We start from the raw sequence: 17,185 nt of genomic DNA on the forward strand, positions 1-17,185 counted from the left end.
TGCATAACAAAGGATGAGAAACATAGCTCCTTTGAGAAGTGCAGAGGTTGAGGGCCTGGCAGAAGGCTTGTAGCATGCATTCATTGGGGATTCCCTTTGTTTATGCAGAGCCCTTCCTATTCAGAAGATTTATGGGCAGTTTTACATGGGAGAGGATGATTTGGCTTTCCTGTCTGAACAAAAATGTCTGAAGGTGGGCAGATGGGTTCTAATGTTAAACTCCACTAATTATAATGTATACTGTCTATACTTATTTATAAGTCTAGAAATTTTAGTTAAAAATTGCCCCCCAAAACCTGAGTCGACTTATCCACAGGTTAATGTATATAAGTACATAAGTACATGTATACAGGTATTTATGTATGTAAGTACTGTACTTTAACTCTTATTTTCTAAAAGAAGGAATCATCCCATTCTCTGTGTAGAGTGGCAAAAGGTGGGAGCTTAGTTTGTCCTGGAAGTACCTAAAAGAAGCACTGACCCTAAAAGAAGATTTGGAAAAGCAGGTGTTGATATTTATGATGTATTTTGGTTGCGCTTATTGATGAGAGAATTTAGACTTGGAAAAAATTGAAAATATGACAGGTTTTGTCTTTGGTTATTGTGAATAATCTTGTTTTGCTATGTGGAAGAGATGGGGGAATCAGAAGTTGTAGAGCTAATTGTACACTCACTAGTAGCTGCATAAATGTGCAGTTTTAAAAACTGGAAAAATATTTCTTTGCAGTGAAGACAGAATGCATACAGAATATGGCTTATATGGACCTGTTGGGAAATTTAATTAGAATCTAGAAAAACAGACAACAATACAGCTTATTTTTACGTATCTACAGTCTTTATACACTACTGGAATGACAAAATTCAAGATAAAATGATATATATATATATATCATACACATATAGTTGATTTTGATTGTGGTATAATAATCTACTTGGAAATAATGGTTAAAACATGTCTGTTACTGTTGTACATTAATGTCAATGAAATTAATGTGAAAATGTTTTACAGAATATAGGCTTATCTACCATGGCTGGGGAATATGTGGCTCTCCAAGTGTTGGTTTCAGATTCCCATCCACTGCAGCCAGCCTGATCAGTGGTGATGCATGATGGGAGTTATAGTTCAACAATGTCTGGCGGACCACAGATTCCATGACCCTCCTATATTATGCCTGAATAGTTGTCAGTGGACTTCTGTAAACTGTGATCACAGTGTGGTGATAAAGCTGTGAAAAGGCAGAAGCTCTGTTAGGATATGAGCTCATGTTGTATTTTGAGCTGGTTTGTTTTTGTACCACCAGTCATCTATGGCTAAAAGAGGGAAATGGAGGGAGATCTGTAACTTTAGAAGTTTAGAGCCTTCTGGATTTAAACGCTTCTGGGTTTGGCTCACTCATACTCAATGCAATTAAAATAATGTTTTTGCAGGCTACAGAACAACATCATGTTGCTCCTCTGTGCTTTCTTTTCCTCCCTCATTACCAGCTTTTCAAGACATTTGTTAGACAGAATCCTACTGCAGAATTAGAAATTTGTAGGCAAATGGTTTAGGAAATAAAGTGTATATGTTCTGTTTAAGTTGTTTCTCAGTTTGCTATAGGCCCTGTGATCTATGCTGCTTCTTAATGGATGGGAAAGAGTAGGCTCTGAAAGTGAGCACTTTCAAAAGATAGGTGAGGAATTAGCGCGTCTGAACTTGTTTGCCCTGTACATTAAGGAAACCACCGAGATTGATGTTGGAATGTTTGGGATGATGAAACAGGCTTGTCTCCTTCAGGTTTGTCTGGTACAAGATTGTAGGTTTTGCAAACTGCAGGATCATGAGTAGAAATGGACTACATGGACCGTGAGATTCAACCAACTGTGAGATCGCCATCACTCACACTAACTAGATGTGGTGGTGACAGTGCTGTGCATTTTAAGAACAGTTTCCCCCATTCCCACAGAAAGGGAGAGCCACCTTGAAAGGCAGGTCTCCCTAATCATGATTGAAATAAACTGTTGCCAGCCAAGAACACATAATTATGAGATGAGGTGGCTGGTATTTGGTGAGAAGCCAAAGGTTCAGAAATGATTTGTGCACAGCTTGAATACTGAGCACATGAACACCTTCACATGTTTAAGTGTACAGTTAAACTGGGAAATGCACAAATCAGTCATGTTACTATTAGGGTGGTAGTAGTAGAATTGAGAGCAGTAGTTCAGGTCACACTGAATTTCTCCCATGATAGAGGAAACTTGTTAAGTTCTACAATTAAAATTGGGAGGGTTATTCTAATAATAATAATAATAATAATAATAATACATGGGACAAGACTGAGAGATTTAAATGACTCAAGCATCTTAGATTTAAAAAGAAAGTCTTAAGGCTCTATTGTGTTCACATAGTAGAGCATGGTCTTCTGGGTAAAATTGCAAAGTCTGAAACCCACTCACTGAGTGACCTTGTGCAAGTATGCTCAGCCTTGGGAATAGCAAACCTTCTCTGAACAAATCTTGCCAAGAAAACCCCATGAAAATGTTGCCTTAGGGTCTCCATAAGTTGCAACAACTTGAAGGCAGAACAGAACACAGATGTACCAGTATGTAAAAATGTATAATTCAGTTGGAAATGGTTAGTAATGGCTGGATTAAATTGTTTGGAGAGTTGTTACCAGATGCATTGAGCACAATTAATTGAAGACAACAATAATAATTATAACAATAATTGGGTTCTTGCTTAGATCACTGAAGATACTGATTTATCAAAGTGTGCTACAGCGAGCAAAATCGATCTTTGAAATTTATTTTTAGGGGAAAACTTTTACTTTTTAAAGCAATAACGTTGACTTATTAGATGGCATATACTAAAATTTTAGTAAATCAAGTTGCATGTGTTTGTGGGTAAAAAAACAGATTAGGTATTGTCACACCCATATTTCTAGACAGAAATGTTTGAAAGTATTTTTTTAGAAATATGGTAGGTTTGACATATTTTTATTGTGTTTTGTTGTTAGTACAGTCTATAGTTGCTGCTGAGAAAACCAAAAACACATATATAACATTAAAGTGTCTCGTTTTGGAGATCATCAACTTTCAGAATACAGTACTTACTGTTTTAAAAAATATATACTCATTTATAGATACAAAAACCCCATCAAAAATGAACACGTTTTTATCTTAAAATCTGGTTGTCTAGTTTAACTATGGCAATTACACATTTGTGGGGCTGAAGAATGGTCTAAAATATGCATAAATAAGTAAAAGCACAAACACGAACTTAGAAAAGTTACTTTTTTGGATTATATACCTAAGAAACCACCAGCTAGCATGATCGGCAGATGATTCAACTCCCATAAACCTTTAACAGACAGAAAGTTAGTCCAAAAATTTGAGGAATGGCTGAAAATATTGTGCATAAGATAGAAGCTTGGGATTTTGAATACTTAAATATCTAATATTTATCTTCTATTTCTCTCCCCCTCTTTTAGAAATCAAGAAGCCACCGGTGGCCCCCAAACCAAAATTTGTGATAGGACACAAAGTAGTTCCTCCTCCTGTGGCACCTAAACCAGATATTGTTCTTGCAGATGCTTTACAAGTCACAAAGAAAATGAAGCCAGCAATAGCACCCAAACCAAAAGTTTTGAAATGCTCATCTGTTCCTGAGGCTAAAGCTGTACCACCATCTCTAAGAAAAAATTCTAAGAGTTTGGAAGAGCACAAAAGAGACTCTTCTGAGTATTTGGTTCATTTGAATTATAAAAATGGAGCCCCAAGAGACAATACTGCTTATATTATATCAGTGTGTTCATGCAATTTTGAATGCATTCATAAATTGGGGAATGGAGGAAATTCATGCAAAAATCCAACCATTTTTGAACAATTGGAAAACCTAGAGAACATTGATATAGGCGAACAAACATCATCTTTGAAACCTAGGACAATACTTGACAGTCATAATGAAAAAAATATGAATAAAAATAGGGTAGTCTTGAAGGCTAATTTGCTAGAGGGGAAACTTAAAGATGTGTTAACACAAAGTGTTTTCCCTAATTGCAGCCATTTGAGGCAAAAGCCATTGTATAAATTTGAAAAGAGTAATGTTAATTCTTATAGCAATGACATTAAAATAGAATTTACAGACCTTGCCCCCCCCATCATCTAGTTCTGAAAAGATCATGATCGACTCAGATAATGTAAAGTTAGGTGGTGCTGAGCCTGAAATGTCAGAAGGGCTGCCTTTGAGTGAAAATAACTCCTCCTTGCTTGAGCTGCCAACTTTGGATACTGATGATTTGCAAACAAGCACCTACTCCAAAGAGAACAATGAATTGTTAGTTTCATTTGGAACAAGCTCTGCTCCATCTGCTAAATCTCTCCCAGTTCCAAAGCCAAGAAAGCTACGTGTGCCATGTTTAGTTCGCCAAGATGGCATAGATATCCCAGGAGAGAAAATAAAAGAAACGGTCACTTCAGAGCATGATTCTTATGGACTTTCTGGCGGTCTTGTTAAAAAAACAGCAAAAGTAAGTGTTCTTGTTGAAAGTGTTTCCTATAACAGTCAAGAACTTATGTGTGCAGTTGATAAATCTGAAATTGCTCCATGCATTGCTGGGAAACTGCCTCTGACAACCAAATCTGGTGATTTCAAAGAGCTAATCCCACAAAAACCCTCACCCAAGATTTTACATGAAAGTTCTCATCTAGCAGAAAATGTTGATCCTTCTTTGGACCCTTACTCAACAAACCCGTCTGATAATATAATGGAAGATATCAGTACATTGGCTGATAATAGCAAAAATACTGACTTTGTGAGGTGTAGCAATCTTTCTATGAGCTTGCCTAAGCAATTAAAATTATCATGCATTCAGCATTTGCCTGCTTTTGAAAGCCTTGATGATTCTGCACAAAAGAAGGAAGATAAAGACATTCACTTAAAAGCTGAAGGTTCACCAAGAATCATTCCTAAAAAACCTCAAAGGCACAGCATCCCTGCAGCTGGTCTGCTGAAAAAAGCTGCATCTGAGGAACTGCTAGAGAGAAGCGCTTATGAGGAAGGACATTCAGAGACTCCTCTGGAAGGAACTCGTATAAGGCATCTGTCAGCCAAAGAACAAAGTTCATTGCTATTCTGTGATACACCAAAATCATCTTTGGAGAAACCTGTTTGGAAATTACCTCATCCTATTCTCCCATTTCCAAGCAATCTAGAAGCTTTAAAAAAGAATGCAAAAAATTCTGGACCCATAAGTTCTATAACAAAGCCTCGAGCCAAATCCTTGTCTTCTGTAGATATGGACAGAATACATAAACCCACCAAAGAGCCTCAAAAGAAAAACTCATTAAAAAAATTCCTAAACATGAAGCTTTCTATATCCATAATGAAAACTGACTTCCAGAAGTTTTTGACCAAGGGCAGTCAAGCTACAGATAATTCCACTGTTGCTTTCTCTAGCCAGGAAGAAATTGGAAAAAATCAGACTGTAACTAGCATGACAAATGGAAGGAAAACTAAACCTCCAAAAGCGCAATCTGCAGAAATGGATAGCCTACAAAAGGGAAAGCAAAAGTCCAGGGCTCATAATGATACAACAAGCAGCCAGCGGTCAAAGTCATTAGATGAACAGGCCATCTCATCCCAAGAACACTTAAATTCTATTGTTCATGACTGCATACAATATGAAAATGTGAGCCATTATGAAGAAATCCCAGAGTATGAGAATTTGCCTTTTGCATCCACTGACAAAAATCCATGTTTTAAATGGCAACATTCTCACACTGCTGATGACCAGGATGCTAATTTGTATGAAGTAGAAGACCTATATGAACACACAAGGAACTGTTCATTGTTTAGCAGGTAAGAACATAGGAAGTTGGATCATATAAAGTATATATACAATATTGCTGTCAATCTACCCCTAGGGCTTATCTATGATCTTCATTTTAATATGTTGGAGTGGCCCTAATGAGGCTTTATCTGGATTAGTGTATATATGTGCACATGTATATGGTAGAAATGCCACTAGATGGGGAAAGCTAGAATGAATTTTTATTGAATTAATGGAGGGCAAGGGGCCAGTTACATTCTCATACCAGACTTTCAAGGACCGAAATATATGGATATATTTCTGCTGATGTTGTTATCCACATAAAATTAGCAAGGAAATTAATAGAACTGGTTGTTTTGATACTTTTTAGTCCCTAGAGTTCTAGACTTGTGCAGTTAAATGCTTTCCTTAATGTTTCTTTTATATTCTGCTGAAAGTTTTTTGACTGGCACTTAGTGGGCCAAGATTTGCCTGAAGAAATTTTGTCAGTCTCCCAAGTTTATTGCCACCTGATGTATTGGATTACAATTCCTATTGTTCCTTGCCAGCTATGGCTACTGTGGTTGAGTGGATTGCTGAATGAGGAGCTATACTCCCACCACCAAAATATTTTAGGGTATTCCTGTTAGGATATTTTCCACCAGATTAAACATTTCTCAAGAAGGGAAATGTAAAGCATTCCATTGAAAAATTAATTTATGGACCTAGAAATCCATTCTCTCAGCCCACACTATATCTACAGTGTCATAAACTTAGAGAAAGCGTTTTTAAGAAGAAAATAAATGGTTTCTATTAACAAAAATCTTTGTGAAGTTTTTTTTTTTTTAATTAATGGATGAATAACTTCTTGGTAAAGACATGCCAAGGTTGATATTATTCCTAACATATCCAATATGACTAGTAATATAATATGGAAATGATACACAAACTCTATAAAGTACTTCTATGTGGATTATACTAGTGCGTCCAAAGGAGAACAGAAGGTCTTGAAATAGTTAAATCCTTTCTCCATACATTTGTGTAAGAGCAGCATGCTGTCACATGGTTACAGAAGTGCATCATATATTAGAGCAGAAAGTCATACAAAATCCAAATGAAAGGAAGTCCTATTTGTATGCTGGACAACAGCTTTTCCCGGTGTGTTATTTTTAGCATTAGTTGACTAGGGATTACAAGTTTATATTAGGCATTTTTTTCTTAAAGTGAATTTTCATGCAAATCTTGACGCTCTTTGTTTAGAAAATAGCTTACATACAACATCAGAGTCTGTTAAGATAGAGGTGGGCAATTGCATGGAGGGGGTGTCCATTTTACCTCCAAGTGCCTGTCCAATGGGTCACACCAGCAAGTTTAAATAATCCTGAAATGACATTGCGCCACAATTTTGGCTGATTTTTGGAAGGGATTTTCTCCCCTTCTTTTTGGTGTTTTGGAGAGGTTTAGGAGACTTTTCAGGGTCTAGAGAACAAGAATGCTGTATTTTTATACAGTTTGGGCCATTTAGAGACAAGGAGTTGCCCAAAAATCAACCTTCAAATTAAAAAGCCAGTAGCTATAGAGGTCTTCTGAGAGTTGCTAGTATCACATATTGCCCATAGGCAACTTTTGACAACTTTGTTCACCTCTGTATTAAAGGATTTCACACCCATCTTACATACAAAACTGATTTCTCTACCACAGGAAGCAATAAGAAATCAGCAGTAAGAATACATGTCCAGTGGACCCATCCCATTTGTGGAGTTTTCGTTTTGCCTGCCCACCCACCCCCAGATGAGAAAGACAAGGACGATTGTGCCCCACACTATTCAGTGGGTGTCCATGTCAATGTATCTCTGCGCATGTGGCTACTGTTGAATAATATGGGGCTTGGTGATCCGTGAATGGTCGAATCCACGGATCACTAGCCTACCAACATGGAGCACTCACCTTATTCTAAAACCACCATCATCATGATCATCATAAGCATCATAATAATCAATCATTATCAGCTTTTATTTATATAATGCCATCAATGTACATGTTATTTCACATGTATGTTAGGCCCCAAGCATATGTGAATATTTACTACTTTGACTTCAGTGTACTTAAGTACTGTATACACCTAGCTGTTCTCCTGTAGCAAAAATTTCTGAACTGGTAGTAATTGGAAGATTTCTTGATGTGCAATACATCAATTGGTAAAATTATACTTATGTTGTACCATTTCAGAGTTAGGAGAGGAATGAAGCCACATGATTTAATTCTTTGCTATGTTAAAAGTAAAACACAGATTTCCTGCAAACACAAAGTAGTCTAGCTTTCTGTGTGATATGTTAGTTTCCTCTGTACTGGGGGGAGATAATGCAGTTCCTTCCTTGCAGACTTGAGTGATATAAACCAGGAACAGCTTTCGTGTCATGGTGAGAAATTTATCTAAAGGAAATATCTGCAAAATTCAGGGCTAAGGTCAAGATGTTTAATTAGGCAGAATCCTTCGTCACAGTGTAGTTCAGTAGTTTTTGAGGATTAGGTTCCCAGGGAAGAGAGCAGGACTGTGAGTTAGGACATATTCTTACTAAGAGGATGGGTGTCAGTGAAGTTACACTTCAAGGCAGGGATGGCATAGAATCAGTAGTGCATAGAAAAGCCATAATGTTACCAAGAGAGCCACCATGGTCTAGTGGCTTGAACATTGGACTATGACTCTGGAGACAAGGGCTCAAATCCCTGACCAGCCTTGGAAACCCAATAAATGACCTTGGCAAAGTCACACTCAGCCTCAGAAGAATGGAAAGGCAAACCTTCTGAACAAATCTTGCCAAGAAAACCATGTGATAAGTTTGCTTTAGGGTTGCCATAAACCAGAAACAACTTGAAGGTACACAACAATATTACCAAAAGTTGACAAAAGCCTTGTTAAGACTTGTTTCTCTTGTTACTATTGCCTTTTCCACTGATTAATATAGTAATATGAGAATGATTTAGGCAAGTTTTCACATGAGTTATTCCTAGATCCACCTCCACATATGTATAAATCTAGACAGACAGCATTTATGTTTATCTAAAAGTGTTGGAGGAAAGAAGGCCAAACATGTCATTTCGACTCACTCCTTTCATTACATTTTGTGGTATGACATCTTATGTTACTGAATGAAAATCTAGGATTCTTTGTAGCATTCACATAGTATATATTTTAACTATCACAGCACCCATAGGTTTAACAGAAAACAGAAATCTAGGTGCTTTAAGAGTAAGATGTCATACATCATACAAACAATTGAGAGGACTGTTTTTTCCAGAATAAATGGCTTTTGGTAGAAACACTAAGCTAAATTCCACATTGTTCTAACCTTTCCCTCTTCCCTTCAGTCATATGTGCCATCTGAAAACTGGATCTTGTGTTTCCATCAATAGAATGCCCCTATTAAATATCACCTCAAGTCAAGGAATTTATGTCTAAACCAACCTAATATGTGTCTTTATATGTTAGATTGTCTATCTTTGGTACAGAAGCAACTGCCTCATACTCTATAACTTAGGGCTTAGTGGTAGCAGAGGGCATGAAGAACTGAAAATTAGCTAGTTTTCTGTTGGAAGCCTTTCTTTTCTTCAATGAGTTCTACCTCCATGATACCTCAGAAACAACACTTTCCTCCCAAGTAACTATTTAAAGCTAATGTAAAGTCGAAGGCTTTCATGGCTGGCATCCATAGCTTTTTATGGGTTTTTTGGGCTATGTGGCCATGTTCTAGCAGAGTTTCTTTCTGACGTTTCACCAGCATCTGTGGCTGGCACAGTTGCTGGCAAAATGTCAGAAAGAAACTTTGCTAGAACATGGCCACATAGCCCAAAAAACCCACAAAAAACTATTTAAAGCTACTTTGAATCCAAGCCTGGGAGAAAGGCAAGATATAAATAAAGAGAAGGGTGGAGAGATTTAAATTGGCTGTACTGCTGTAAAAATACCACTTGCATTTCTTTAATTAGGCATGTCATATCAAAGCAATAGTGAGTCTTTTGGTTGGGACAGATGGGCAGGAAAAAGCAGCTCAGACCTGCATTTTCTTGAAGCAGGTCAAACCCCTGATGTCCGCACGGGCCACTCCCAAGGCGTCCTATATGCACATGGCCTGACCGTACAATGCAGTATCAACCTGTGCTGCTAGGTAACCTTTTTTTTTGGTCGCTCCCCACCATCCATGCTCACCATTGCACAAACACACTACTGGTGACTGCCTGCTGCCTAGATGCCATTCCATTGGATGGCTGTCCCTTTGAATGGCCACACAGTCATATCTGAAAGCCTTCAGTGTACAGGGAGAACCCCCTACAAGCCCCCTTCACCCCCCCCTCACCCCTTGTCCTCTCTTGGATTGTCTGGCTTGTATATGTTGTAATTACACACATTGGAAATGTCACACTTTCACTTTTTTGCATTGTCACCCTTACTGTTTGGGTACGGCAACTCCATCCTTTTTTAATGCGTACTTGCACCAGTGAATTTATATGCAGGTAATTAGGGTTAGGATGGATCGCTCCATCAGAATTGCTCTGGTGTTGATGTGTTTATATGCAGGGTCGAAAGTTCGTGTTTTCCGGGCTAAATCGGAATATCCCAGGTTCCTTTTGCGCCAGTTTTTAGTCCCAGAGCATAGCTTCAATCCGCTTTCCACCCATTTTGAAGGTGTGCATCATCTAAATGCCTCGCCTTCCAAATGGATTGAAAGTGCTTTATTTGGCCTGCATGTTTTACCTCTTTGTTATCTGGTTTTAATATAAGGTTTGTTACCCTTATTAAACCATCCTAATCATTTTAGGATGTCTTCATTAGTTCTAAGAGAATGTGATTTTCCTTTTAGTAAGAAATGTGACCTTGTATGCTTTTGATGCTTGTGCTTCTCTGAATCTAAAAATATTTTTGATGAATTCTTGGTGTTTCTAGTAGAAAATAAATCCAGGGGATAAACATAGACAAAAGTCTTGCACAAGTGTTCACATTTTACTTATTACAGTATATCAATACGTAAGGAGGTTGAACATGCACAAGCATGCTAGCTTTACCCCCCTCTCCCATTCTTGCTTTTCCCCTGTCATGCTGAGGATGGATATCTGAAGTGGAAAGTAATTCTTCTCCTGCAGACTGTCAGCAAAAATTTGCATCTCGTTATGCACTGGAATATTAGCACCTGAACCAGGCTTAAGTGTCACCAAGGAATGCTTTCTTTCACCCATATTGTGGGTGTTGCAGATTGCTGCACAATGCCTGTGCAAAAGCATACAAGGCATTGCATATGTTTGGGGAGCTTATTTTGCGTGTTTGTCTTATATTATTATTATTATTATTATTATTATTATTATTATTATTATTAACTTTTATTTATAAAGCACTGTAAATTTACACAGCGCTGCACATACAATCTTTTTAATTGGACGGTTCCCTGCTCTCAGGTTTACACTCTAAATTTGCTTCAGATTGCCAAAATACCTTTTGGGTAGGAACATTTCACTCACAACTTGGATATGTCTGTTTGAAACTTTTTGTTACATGAGGACTTAGTTATAGCCAAAATTAAATAAATCATATACATGTGGAGTAGCCCTTAACTGAAATTGCAAAATCGATCACATGGGTGGCTGAGATAGTGACACCTTTGCTTTCTGATAATTTAGTGTACACAAACTTAGTTTCATGCACAATACTACCGGTATTTAAAATATTATGTATAAAATTAATGTCAGGCTATATTAATAAGGCTCATTTGAAACATAAATTAATTTCATGTTTAGATTTGGGTCACATCCCCAAGATATCTAATTATGTATATGCAAATATTAAAAAATCCAAAACACTTTAGGTCCCAAGCATTTTGCTTAAGTGAGATTCAGCCTATATTTAAAGATTCATATTATACTCTCAACTTTGCATATTGTTGACAATATTTAGTGTAAACTCTGAAGACAGAATATTGAACGGCAAGTGGAAAATTTCACCTTCTGGGGAATCCAGACTTATAAAGATAATATGTCAGACCATCTCTGTTTTTATATTATTAAGTAAAGGGGAAAGCTGTAAAACATTGGTTCATCAAACATTATACTATATAGCTCTAAGTAAATCTGGAAAATGGAGAGTTGATAATTGCTACGATACTAACCTAAAGTGCTTCTATGTACCTCCCTACACTAACAAGGCTTTCTTAAAAGAAGCATCTACTGAATTCTCGCACTTGGCCAGATTGGATTGTAGGGAAGTCTATTGTAACTATGTAGAAAATTTATCCTAATATTATTGTTATTGTGTTGAATATTGAAATTGAGAGCTACTTACTTGCTAAGGAGCTTATTCAACTGTTTAATCAAACAGTACACTGTGAACATCTTTGGGAATAAGTAATTGGCAAGAAGCGATCAAATTGTACATCCACTCAGCATAAGCAGAATAAATCTCTTAATGCTTTAACAATAGTGTTTAAAGAAGGGTACTTGAGGGCAAGGGACATGCATGGATAAGACTACTAGTTCACTTTAGTTGTTTGCCTCTCTCAGAGATGTAAATGATAGGCTTTTGGCACTATTAAGAGAGTATTGAGTTAAATGAAATAAACATGCATGGGGTCTAGCTGTTCACCTGCTGTTGTTAAATTACTGTAGTCAATTGGTGGTGCTTTGCAAACCATACAGGAGTAACGTCCCAAATAAGAGGCACACATAGTTCCTGTACACAGCTACTGTATTGATATTGTTAAATATTAGGCATGCTGACGTGCAGGCTAGCCTATTGAAGTACATTGGACTTGGAAAATAGTTCCTTTTGTGATTTTTATTCTTTCTCAGTCCCCTAAGTCAGGAATGTATCCATGCACAATTAGACCTTTGCTTTCCTTTGCAGTGGTAACCAGACTTCCAGAATGTCCATTGTTAATCACAACCACCCAGGCACATTCACTTTGAAATGTTAAGTAAGAGTAGAGTCTACAAAAGACAGTTGTTGACATTAATGTTTGGAAATACTTTAGTAAAAATATGTGTCTTTTTCCTGGCAATTCCCAGTGTTCTTGTCTGCTCTGAGCTTTAAATTGGAGCGCAACAGTATCTAGTATGACACTTATACATTGTGAAAGTCTGAATTATGACAATTTCAGATAAATTCAGATTCTTAAGTTTAGCAAACCAGAACTGCCTCTGTCAATGTGTATGTATGTGAGACAGCCAGCTCACATGCCATGAGAGGGTATTCTTACTCAATGAATACTGCAGTGACTTAGTGGTGACTGGTTTCACATGACTAGTAATGTGGAAGTTATGCTTCCAAAAAAAGCTCAATATGTGTTAATCTTTAACAAGAAAATGTGGGAGGTGAATATTTTAAATTAGATTAGCACATGATATTTTTGGTTCATTTGGTCAAAAAATATGGAAACAAGTGTAAGCAAAATTGGACTGTGTTGTTAACAAAAGAGCTGCAAATAAATTTTAAAAACCCAGAGCACTAACAAATGTTTGAAGAGTCTACATTGAGTTGTTATAGGCTGCCAAATGCAGGGTGGAAAAAGTATGTCAGACCCATTTTGAGCAAATTGTCAGGGAGATTGGAATCTTAAAGGTATTTTCTCCTCCTGTCAGCAACAATGTGTTAAAAGCATTTCCCCATGTTAACAATATTGTGTGTTTTATACGTAATATGGGTATATGTTATTACTGTATATAATTTTAATCATTCATTCATCTTCATTCATCATCTTTATGAAAAACTTACTATTAAAATTTAACTTGCTGTGGACCGTGGTCTAACGCTACAAATGTTCCACCACCGTCACCAATTACTAAATAAGAGAACAAAGGAGAGAAGAAGATCAGAGTACAGTGGGTCCTCCACATTTGCTGGGGTTAGGGGCACAAGAATCCTGTGAAAGTGAAAAAACCACAAATAAAGAAACCACTCATTTTTTTTACACGAGAGAACATATTTCCATGAATCTCTAGGTGTTCTGGCACAACTCAGAGGCCAACATCTGCCACATTGACCATAGAATTGCTTTGGAGGACCTCCAAATGCCTACAGAAGTGTTTCCTCTAGGAATCTCTAGATTCTACAGCGCAACTCTATGGTCAGCTTCCAGAAGCGTCACACTAGGTGACTTAGAGATTGCAAAAGTCAATGCCGCAAATCGGGAGGGCTGACTGTAGTTACAAACAAATTTATTTGCTTTTAGAATTGTTTCATGTCTTGCATCTCAAACAGGATATAAATCCAAGAAGTCTGGCTACTGGACTAGATCATCTTTCAAGAAATCCCTAAATGCCTTGTTGCATTGGACGGAGCTTGGTTTTTCCATAACATCTTCTCTTTATCCAGATTCCCATTAATCTTACTCTTGGGACCAGGGTTTTAGAACCTGCAACATCATGTAACTGTAGACTGCCTTTCTTAGAGATCAGAATGAGGCATGGAATTTCTGCCTTGTCTTTCAACTTTGTTTGAAGAGAGTAGCTTCTTTTGCATTTTCTTCCATATTGGGCCTTAATGGCAGCAACCAGAAGTTCTTTTTTGTTTGTTTGAATGAAGGTAGTTGACCTTCTACACTGAGTTTTATCCTGCTTCAAGGTATATGAAACATGACAAGCCTACAAGATTGTAACCTGGATTTTGCTGCCATTATTAAAAAAATGTACTAGATTCAGATATTCTTGAGCTTGAGGGTGTATGTTGGCTCATTAGACTCTAAAAGGCCTCTTTCTGGGATTACAATTTTTGATTTTTTTGTCACAGTTCATTTCTAGCAGAGTAGCTCGGAGCTACATAAGACTACCGAAGCAGTTTATCCTGAAGCTGTTGGTGTGGTTAAACTAGTTCATAACACTCCATTATTTTTCAGAATTGCAGCATGTGAATTATTTATGCCCCATTCATATTGAAGCAAAGTTAGTTTGTTTGAGAGTGTGCCATTCTCCAAAATACTAGGTCAACTTATTTCTGAGCAACACTTTAAAAAAATAATTATATGATTGTGTTGCAGGAAGTCTACTCACAAGGTCAGTGTGTTGTGTTTCTCAAATGCTGTTCTGAAGTAGGTGTATCTAATAAACAGTGACAACATCTTGGGTCCTGAAGTAGGTGTCCCTGAATGTTGTTTTTGTAATTATTGTGACATCTGTCAGAGCAGAATATCATCAAGCTTTTTAGGCTTGTAAGACTAAGATGATTTCATTGTAACTCACTTTTATATAATTTAGCTTATAATTAAAATAAAAAGATAATATTAACATGTTGGGTATATGTACCTAACTTACTTGAGCCTTGGGAGGTTATTTTAACCTTCTAGAACTTTGTGCTTTGAAGCTATAAAAAAGAGGAGTGACTTTCATTGCTGTGTGATGAAAAGTAATTGAAGAATATTTTCCTAAACAATGATGAAGATGCATTTTGGCATTTTTAGCTGAGACTTATACCATACTATATAATTGATAGTGACACTTAGTCATTGTGTTTAACCCTGTTTGCAGCCCTTCATTTAAAAAATTTCACTTTCTGGATTATGTTACAGAATTAGGAAGTGCTGACAGCATATCAGGCTTCTCTTGTCATCCATGCTTCAAACAAAAATTGTAACAAAAATTAGTTAAACATTTTCATTTTTAGGTCCTCAGCAGAAGAACTTGATGGTTATGATTTGGCACTGGAAGATGTACATTCAGACGATGAATTGATGCTCAGAGATGTAAACAGCTCTGATGAAGATGTAGATACCAATTCAGACTCCAGCAAAGGGGAGCTTGATATACAAGAAAAAAAGCAGGTAGATACATACGATCCCTTTGACACAGCAGTATTTGTTAGTTAGTCCAAGTACCTGCCATCATTAGATGTATAGTCTAGGTGGCTCTCCATAAGAAAAAATCAGTAAAAATCAAGCACAGGAAAAGCAACAGTTGAAATTAAAACTAGCATCTGTAAAAACATCCTAACATTAGCTGGGCAAAAGCATTTATGCATGAGATGAATTACAGTGCTCCCTCGGGTTACGAAATTAATTCGTTCCGCCGCCGCTTTCGTAACCCGAAAAGCATTCGCAAGCCGAAATGCCATAGGCGCTAATGGGGAAAAGCCGCAATTTCGTGCGAAAAAGCGCCGAAAAGCACCAAAATTTTTTTCGTAACCCGAAATAACCTTCGTAACCCGGAACAGTTTTTTTTAATGGATTTTTTTCGTAACCCGGAAATTTCGTAAGGCGGCGCATTCGTATCCCGGGGTACCACTGTACTATCAATTACATTTCCTGTTGCCAAAAGTTGTTGAGTTATAGTGATACATCTGTATCTTGTAACATGCAAGGAACTTCCCTGAGAAGTAAAATTGGATAGTGCAGACTCTTATTACAAATGTTTCATGTATCGTTTAATAGTATTATATAGAACTAGGACTAATTGGCAAGCATCATTTCTTTTTCTTGCTTCACTTAGCTTCCTGTATATCGCATCTGGCAGCTGTGGATTAAATTTCCAAATAATTGTCTTCTTTCCTGACAGTGACAAAAAAGTCTGCAGCTGCAAGGGAAAAAATCATATATAGACAGCTGGCTAATTTGGCTTAAAGTCTGTGTGTCGGTTTCTTGGCTAATGTAACAACAACACTAAAGAATGGAGCCCTGGTGGCGCAGTGGGTAAATGCCTGTACTGCAGCCATTCACTCGAAACCACAAGGTTGCGAGTTCAAGACCAGCAAAAGGGCCCAAGCTCGACTCAGGCTTGCATCCTTCCGAGGTCGCTAAAATGAGTACCCAGACTGTTGGGGGGCAAATTAGCTTACTTGCTGTTCACCGCTATGATCTTTGGAATAGCGGTATATAAATAAAACAAATTATTATTATTATTATTATTAACACTAAAGAAATACACATTTCCTAACCTAAGGGAAGTTAAAGGCCACCATTTTTATTGAGTTTACACATAAGAAACAAAAATAAGCTGAAAGAGCAACAGCAACCTACAAAAGAACAGTCCCGTTGTTCCCCTCTATGATTATATACATAATTTCCTCCACCCCCATTCCTAAGACATGAATATGTGTACTTCTTGATCATTATTCTCTACATTTACTCCTTCCCATGTGTTTGCAAGGGTAAACAATTATTTCATACTTCAAAACTCAAAAGCTGCTTGAATTGTCATCCCTCCCATTCAGGAAATTGAATGAATGAATCCCAGTCTTTGAAAACTTTGTCTGATGACTGTCCGATCCTTTTTCCAAAAAACTAGGAATCTAACCCATCTACCTAGTCCTAGATGCTCCATGCTTCCTACAATTTTTACTCTGGATTTATTCCCTTGCTCAGAGCAATTAATACCTTTTTACACTGCAGACCTCTCTCTCTCCTTCTCACTCACCAGAAGCCCCT

At 37.3% G+C, this 17,185-nt stretch overlaps 1 protein-coding gene across 1 annotated transcript in view; it reads left to right on the plus strand.

Annotated features, from left to right (window-relative positions):
* The window catches only part of FGD6 (FYVE, RhoGEF and PH domain containing 6), a 63,694-nt gene that overhangs the window by 9,538 nt on the left and 36,971 nt on the right, over positions 1 to 17,185 (plus strand). The window contains 3 exon segments of the mRNA XM_042468978.1: positions 3,471 to 4,138; positions 4,140 to 5,839; positions 15,430 to 15,586. Of these exon segments, the coding sequence (XP_042324912.1) occupies positions 3,471 to 4,138; positions 4,140 to 5,839; positions 15,430 to 15,586 (2,525 nt within the window).

The sequence above is a fragment of the Sceloporus undulatus genome, chromosome 5 (genome assembly GCF_019175285.1).
Source record: "Sceloporus undulatus isolate JIND9_A2432 ecotype Alabama chromosome 5, SceUnd_v1.1, whole genome shotgun sequence".
NCBI lineage: Eukaryota > Metazoa > Chordata > Lepidosauria > Squamata > Phrynosomatidae > Sceloporus > Sceloporus undulatus.